Here is a 7,879-nt window from a genome sequence, read left to right as displayed (position 1 = left end):
TTAACCTTTGTTGTTTATATGCTCATCTTTAAACACTATCGCAGAATTATTTATTTCAATCATCATTATAAACAATTATTAGTGATCATATTATCTTATATTTTAATTTTTTTTCACTTAAAGAGCTTGAGAACTTCGGCTTAAAGAAAGATGTCATAAGTCAGTTAGTAAAGGATGTTTTGTAAAGTTTAGTAGATGATGAGTTTCAAGATGCAATATGGATTGGCTTTTGGAAGAAGGGTTTTTGCATTTATATAGATTTAACATGAATACAAAAATTGTGGATTATAAGTACATATTTTTTTTTAATTGTATGAAGTTGTATCTTTTACTAAATAGTTATATTTAAAAAAAATTTATGGATAATCATATTTTCTGTTAGTTGATACTTATATTTTCTATTTGTAAAATTTGTGGATACTCATATTTTCTGTTTATAAACAGACTTATCTATTTGTAGATACTCACTCGTGCAATTTTCATATTTCATATTTTTTTATATTTTTTTAAATAACCCTTTTTAAGCTTTACAAAAACGTTATTTTTGTAAAAAATAATAATACTTTTTAAATGTTGTAGAAGTGCTATCTTTGTAAAAATAAAGACAGCTTTTTGAGCTTGTCTTTGAGCAGATTTTTTATAATAGTGGTTTTAATAATATTTTTTCAGCTATATAGATAACGCATAAAAGCATTGTCTTTTAGCTATTTTCTTGTAGGGGGTTTGCAAATTCAGGGTTAAAATTATACCAAACCAAGTTGACTCGTATGCGAGTACAACTTACGCGCGTTGAATGTCGGACATGTTAGGGCAAAATTTATCCAAGTAGAACAACCAATATTTTGCCATATGGATTCTTTTTGTTTATTGCTTAAGAGGATAACAGAAGCATTAATTATTATTAATGATGATTTCGTAACCTCTCAAATACTAATGGTCAACCATTGAAGGCTGACAACTATCATTAAACCTTGGGGATTAAATGACTTTTACTCGGCGTTCAATGTAGATGAGGGATGATGCTCCAATATAAGAAGACCATGGTCTTAATCAAGAGAGAGATGTAGAAGTGAAAGCTAGCCATAGCAAAAAAGAGAATCTCCATCCACCTTAGTTCCCCAAATTTTCTCTCCGCCATGCATTTTTGTTCGACGGTTTGTCCATGATAGCAATCTGGTACTTTCTCAATTTACCATGAACAACTAGTATTTGGTTGTGTACATGGCTTTGTCGCTCTATCCTAGGAAACAAACATCTATCATAACCTCAAAACATAGCCGGAAGAGGACGAATCTATTTTAAGAAAATTACTTGAAAGCATGTCTTGACATCTTCTTTCCTACATTTGGACTCGAGAGCCTACACTAGGAGTTGGGAGTTAGGAGTCAACAGTTAGTACTCAAAGTCGAGAGTTATCACTCATAGTTGGGAGTCTTCACTCAAAAGTCGAGCGTCTACGCTTGAACTTGGCAATCGGGAGTCTGCACTCAGGCATACAAGGAAGCCCAGTTTTATAGCCAACTCAGACATCCCAAGCATGTCTTCCTTTCCTGCTTGACAATCTGAGATTATTAGCTCAGGTTAACTCAACAGATAAGTTTGAATTTAGTTTTTCTTTAAAATTCAGATCTTTTTCCTCTATCTCCGGCTACAAGATTGTGTAACGGTAAGAACAAGTCCAGCTTCGATGAAGGTCTCTGGCGATGATGAATGCACTAAGAAAACTGTGAACACTTAAAAGAGTTAGAAGGGAGGTCAAGTCTGACCTTTGAGAAATTCCTTTGATGCTCAAGTCAGATTCTAACAAAGAGAAAAATGAGATTGAAAAGAAAGTAGGTTAGTAGAAAAAAAAATATTGTGTGTGTACCTGCGCCAAACACCTTTTTATATCAACTTGGGGAAAGTGGGGTAGCCCTCATTGTGTACTTCGCATGCTTTCTGCATGTTATCCTATGTCCTTGAAACGTGTCCATGCCATGTCTCGCGTGTCCGCCCATGTCTTCTCAATGTGTCGACACCATTTCCCCCACTCACTGGCCCCTTTGGCCGAGTCTTCCATGAGCTTAGCTCATGTCGGACTATGGTTCTGTGGCTATATCTCTTGGTCTGCTAGCTTAATTGGAGCTCGGTCTTAAATCAGGCTTCAATTTTGAGTTAAACTGACTTGACGTGAGCTAAATCATGAGTCGGACTGATATGACTTTACCGTAACTTAGACCTAAGTCCGTCACATGGTCCCATTGTCTCCATCACATCATCAATCTATAATACTTGGCTATTTGTCCCCGAGACTATGATATCACGGTAGAACATTCAAATTGTCACCTAGACATTCGAAGTTCGAACCTCAGTTACAGTATATTTGTAAAATTTTTTCCTCCAAATGGGAGGCGCAACCAAAGGATATTGGACTTATGGGCTGACGCCGCATGCACTTTCCGATTTACCCTGATGGTCGATGAAAAATTTCTATAGAATCGAATTGATCACCCCAATAATCATTGAAGCTAGATTATAGTTTTTTTTTTATAATACTTGTCTACTTATAATACTTTTGATAGAACATTTAAACAAGCCATATACAACTTTGCTTGCTGCATAAGATAATCCTACCAATCTCAGACTGATTTTCACGTGTAAAATGCTCCGGAAAAACAAAACAAAACAAAGGAAGAAAAAGCTCATTAAACTTCTCTTGATCGATTTACTCCTATCTATTTCACTTGGGCATCGTCGTTCTTCTCAATGAAATATATGCCAAGAACCTATAACCAAACGCCATGGCGATCATAACTGCGACTTCCTTAAGGCCATCGCCAAGTTCAGGAACATCTAAGGAGGGAGGAAGATGATCATACTGAACCTTTAGCAGTAGTCTGTAAGAGTGATAGTTAAACGACAGGAAACGGAGCCATGAAATAAATGCAGGAACTCTCTGCAAAAGGATTTCGACATTGTGGAGAGCATTCAGTGTGATGACCATGCAAAACCCTATTTTCGAGTGAAACTACTTACCTTTACGAAGAATCCCCCAGCCAGCATAAAGGTCATCACTGTCACTGAAGCTAGAGTAGTTGCTTTCTTGATGTTCATTATTGAAGCACCAATAGCCAACCCTAGCCCCTGCCAATTTAATTAGTCAGCTTTCAGATCAATTGTCAGCGAGCTTGAGTCGATCGATCAGCATTTGACAGCAAAGAATACCTGAGCAGCAATGACGGTGAGAAGCACAACGAGCATGCTGAGAAAGAAGTGAGCAACACTGAGTCTTAGCCCTGCCATGAAATAGACGATTAGAATAAATATTACAGGCAGGAAGAGGTCGAGCGGAAGATCGCTTGTCGTCCTCGCTAAGAAGTATGCGCTTAGCTTGTACATGTCAACTGCTCTTTCTTTGTTCAACATTTCTCTTTCTTGCGGGAATGTGAAGATTGCTGTGAATACAGGGAAGAAGCTCCAGAAGACAGAGATGAAGAACAGCAAGCCTGCCTGAAACATTTCAATTGGTACACGGTAAACTGCCGTTTTTCGCTTTGATAATTGAAAAAAAAAAAAAGAGAGTTTTTTTCTTCTTTTCTTTCAACCTGATCTTCTAAGTCTCTTAGGGTTGTAGTATTTGACTGCCACCAGAGTAATCCGAGAATCACTGCAATGGCAAGAACTTGAGTGATCCTCATCCAACTCAAATAATCATGTCTTCTTTCTTTCAAACCTCTCCAGAAGAGAATGGAGTACTGCTGCCACCAGTTTGCTCCCCAATCTCTTTTCAGAGAACAAACTGTGGCCTTCAAGTCTCTGTTTATCGGAAGCGGAGTCAGAATCTTCTTCTTCTTCTTCTCGGTGAATTTTGTCTCATAAGCGGCCACCAGATACTGTTTCATTAATTATTTGACGCAGTAGTTAGTCCTCATTAGCTTTATCGGTTCTACTTATGGATGCAAAATCAAGTGTCTACCTCATGCACATCTTCTGCAGATAGCTTGCCTCTTGTTGTGTGCCTTCCTGATTCTTTAGATTGCAGTTTGTCCTCCAATCCTGTTGGCACTGTGACATCATTGGTGTTGCCATTTGCAAGATCTACTAAAAACTCTGCTGGGTTCATCGCTATCAGAGGAGACAATCCAGTCGATGAGAAGTAGGACATGGCTTTTGATGCCCTCCCAAAGTAGAACAAACTACCCTTTCCAAGCAGAATCAGCTTGTCAAATCTGTGAAAGAGTCTACTGGATGGTTGATGAATTGTCGTCACGACGGTTTTGCCAGACTGCAGCATGTCCATGGCAGGCTTCAGACGCATTGGAGAAACGAGTGTCGATAAGGGAGATCAAACAAAACTACAAAAATTACCTCAGCTATCTCAGTCAATACTTGAACAATTCTAAGGGCTGTTGTTGAATCAAGACCAGATGTCGGCTCATCCAGGAACAGCAAGGATGGATTAACAAGGATCTCATTCCCAATGCAAACTCTTTTCCTCTCGCCACCTGAAACTCCTCTAATGATGGATCCACCAACGATGGTATCTTGGCACCTGCTCATTGCTATCAATCATATCTCAGAATAACTTGAGTATGTAAAGAATTAGGAAGACAAAGATTACCCCTGAAGCCCCAGCTCTGTGATAACATTCACGGCCCTTTCTTCCTTCTGCTGTCTACTCATTGTCCTCGGAAGTCTAAGCAAAGCGGCATAAGTTAATGTTTCTCTCACGGTGAGATGTGCAAATAGAACATCATCCTGGGTGACGAACCCAATCCTGAAAATTGATTGATCCTATAACATTCTTGATTTGATGAAGACAAGTGTGTTCTTACTGTAAGAAGAGAAGTGTTTACCTGCCCTTTAGGGACTTGGAATATGGTTCATCATTATATGTGATAGATCCTTGAACTATATTAGCAGTAGTTCTTCCACCAAGGAGGCTGAGAAGAGTAGTTTTCCCACTGCCTGAAGGCCCCATTACGGCCAAGAGTTCTCCAGGCCTAGCTGAACCTGTAATTCCTTGGAGAATATCTTTCTCAGTGCTACTGGCTATTCTTTTCAGAAGTACTTTGTATCCAACATCAGTAAACTGCAAAATAAATACAAAAAACAACATAAAGTTGGCACCATATCTGCATAATTGATGTATTATTTTCTTCTTGGATCTCTAGGAAGTGTTTCAGCATTGCCTTCAGATGTATTGGATAAGTTGGCCCTGCCATCATCCTTTCCCCAGTTTGTTAAGTCTCTAGATCAGTTCCTGCAAACCAAGAAAGAGAAAGACTAAAGGACTCTGAGAATCAGATAAGCCAAGAAGATATTTTACAGTGCACTAAATGCAGAAACAAGAAAAGGAGAAGAAAAATAAGAGATAGATATAAAATATAACCAGTCATGTCTGATAGATTTAAGGAAGAAGCTAGGAGAGTAGTTAAGGAGACATAAATGGTACCTGGATCTTGAAAAAGGAGTGGGTGGTGAGGAAGACAAACAGATAATGGAAAGCCAAGCTTTGGTACCCACAAAGTTCTTGATCACCTCCTTTTATACACATGCCACCTGCATCCAAAGGTTCATAATGTCGTATGAGGGAGGGAATTGGAGAGACTAACGAAAAAAGTATTTTCCACATTTTAGCAGATGAACACAAGATCGTTATAGATTCTTCTGTAATTCAGGATAAAACAATGTTATGACTATAACTGTTGAAACTTATGTCGCTTAAGCAAGGTTAAAAATTTTGAGCCGTGCCAAAGTTTTGATTTTTGACTGGAACAATGCATTTTAGCATTGTGTCAATATTTGGATGCATAGTACCAATAATGGATTAAAGTTGAAGATGGAAAAAGAAATTGTCTGTGCCGACTTTGATTTTAGAACTTATACTATGTGGGATATAACATCCTGCTAAATTATCAAAACTTGATGTATTCAAAGAGTCCCTTTCTTTATCTCCTTCCTTATTCAACCTCCAATCAAAATTATCGAGATTTTTAATATTGAAATCAAGTGGTATCAAATTCGGTGATTTACTAGAATGAAACGTTTCGAGCATTTCAAACCATGTGCCTAAGTGTGATTTACTCTATGATGGAAATTTGGTTGAAAATAGGGACAGGGCTCGATGTCCATAGCTTGTAGCGTAGTGTATTAGGTACAGGGGCAACAGCTGGTCTTTAATGATACGAGGGTAGATAAGAAATTGGAGAGACAATCATAGTATTATCACTGTTCTTCATACTGCAGGATGGGATTTTGATGGAGTGAAAATTCCAAGAAATTTGGAATAAATTCTTGATCCAATAGATGAGATAGATGACGAAATTGTCTGTTGTCTCAATTAATATGTGGCGTTGATCATGCCTTCATCACCTACATCGATGTCTAAGTCAAAAGACGATTGATGAGAATAGCTATATAACAAACTGACAAACACAGAATGGCTCTTTAGTCAACACACAGTGTGTTTAGTGTTTGACAAGTTCAGAGTTGGATGTCCATAAAACACACGGCAATTTTGTTGGATTTCACACTACAGTCTAATCCAACTATTGGATCAAAGGTCATATTAATCCAACAGAGTAAATAAATGGATGTGGAAATTTTATCTTATCAAACAGTACTAATTATCAGTTGGAAATGTGAACGAAAAAAAAGTAAAAAAATTATGAATGAGAACATTTAGTTTCATGTTGAAAGTTTTAAGATATAATAGTTGATTTATAATGTATCACAAGTATTGAAGTTATATATATATATATAGAAATGTTATGCTCGGCGACGTTTTGTGCGCGACCATGAGCGACGCGCAGACGTGGCATCGCCAGCTCGATTTCACTACAAATAAAATAATCCATAAAAGTTACTCTCTCCCTTTCTCGCCTTTGTTCAAAATTTCCGCAGCACTTATTACCAAAAAAAAACAAATAAAATCTCCCTCGCCGCTCTCTCTCTCTCCCTCCCTCTTCCTCGCCGCTCTCTCTCCCTCGCTCCCGATCCCCTCCAGCGTCCGTCCTCAGGGCGACCTGACGCATCCCCGGAAAGTTCAATATTTTTTGTCTGGCTCGCCGCTCGCCCCCTTCCCTCGATCCCTCCGTCGAAACTCGTCCCTCACGCTCCCGGCCGGAAAGTTGCTCCGGTGTCTTCAATCGCAGGTCTACTGTGAGATCCTACCACCTCACTCCAATTTAATTTCTTAATCCACACCGTTATTACCTTGTGAAATCGGTATAAAAATAGCTGTAATAATTGTATAAAGATGCACCGCGGCTTTGCTCCCATTTCTAACCGTTGCATCAACTACTACGACTGATGAAACCGTGCTTGTAGGATATGACTTGGATTGGTCGTGGTAGAAGGTCGGAAGGACTTATGCTACGACCTGGATGGTCGACGGCTCCAACAACCGCCGGCTCTCCGGTGGACTTTCATTTTGCTGCTACAAGGTGTAGCAGCTTCATGGGGAGGAAGCTGCTACAACGTGTAGCAGTTAACTGTGCATGAAGCTGTCACACCTTGTAGCAGCTACCTTGATATTTTCTAGCAGAGATTAACGTACTCCGGTGGACTTTCATTTTGCTGCTACAAGGTGTAGCAGCTTCATGGGGAGGAAGCTGCTACAACGTGTAGCAGTTAACTGTGCATGAAGCTGCCACACCTTGTAGCAGCTACCTTGATATTTTCTAGCAGAGATTAACATACTCGGTACCCACAGTTTTCATATTGTCTTTATCAACCTGATTAAAAAATTATCCTTAAAAAATTTTTTTACTGCTTCAGCGCCTTTCCTGCTACAGATTGATTGAAATTCTCTCTCTTTCGCTCCCTCCGTCTCCCTCATCTTCGTCGAAGGTCGTCCGGCTGACCACTTGGGCCCCTGCCGGGAAAGTGAAAGGTC

At 39.1% G+C, this 7,879-nt stretch overlaps 1 protein-coding gene across 3 annotated transcripts; it reads right to left on the bottom strand.

Annotated features, from left to right (window-relative positions):
* Positions 1-2,578: 2,578 nt before the first annotated feature.
* Positions 2,579-5,695, bottom strand: LOC121970631 (ABC transporter G family member 22-like). Of its 3 annotated transcripts, XM_042521474.1 has the most exons (11): positions 5,435-5,695; positions 5,172-5,242; positions 4,836-5,071; positions 4,601-4,756; positions 4,348-4,531; positions 3,956-4,264; positions 3,585-3,872; positions 3,377-3,489; positions 3,205-3,275; positions 3,016-3,123; positions 2,579-2,935 (listed from the first exon to the last, which is right to left on the bottom strand). In XM_042521474.1, exons 2-11 carry the CDS (start codon positions 5,205-5,207, stop codon positions 2,892-2,894), a joined length of 1,545 nt encoding a protein of 514 aa, XP_042377408.1. In that variant the 5' UTR covers positions 5,208-5,242; positions 5,435-5,695; the 3' UTR covers positions 2,579-2,891. The 3 variants fall into 3 exon arrangements, with proteins under 3 accessions (XP_042377408.1, XP_042377391.1, XP_042377399.1); XM_042521457.1 differs by having other exon boundaries at positions 3,205-3,489; XM_042521465.1 differs by lacking the exon at positions 5,435-5,695 and having other exon boundaries at positions 3,205-3,489; positions 5,172-5,414.
* Positions 5,696-7,879: the final 2,184 nt, after the last annotated feature.

This window comes from Zingiber officinale, chromosome 1B (genome assembly GCF_018446385.1).
Source record: "Zingiber officinale cultivar Zhangliang chromosome 1B, Zo_v1.1, whole genome shotgun sequence".
Taxonomy (NCBI): Eukaryota; Viridiplantae; Streptophyta; class Magnoliopsida; order Zingiberales; family Zingiberaceae; genus Zingiber; species Zingiber officinale.
Note: the sequence above shows the minus strand (reverse complement) of the source record. Positions and strands in the feature narration are given on the sequence as shown.

Excerpts from the sequence above, each read along its gene's own strand:
- LOC121970631 (XM_042521457.1), bottom strand. The coding sequence starts at position 5,207 with ATGATGGCAGGGCCAACTTATCCAATACATCTGAAG. Across the intron at positions 4,757-4,835 it reads TCCAAGTCCCTAAAGGGCAG|GATTGGGTTCGTCACCCAGG; the intron begins GTAAACACTTCT and ends ATCAATTTTCAG. Across the intron at positions 4,532-4,600 it reads ACAGAGCTGGGGCTTCAGGG|GTGCCAAGATACCATCGTTG; the intron begins GTAATCTTTGTC and ends AGCAATGAGCAG.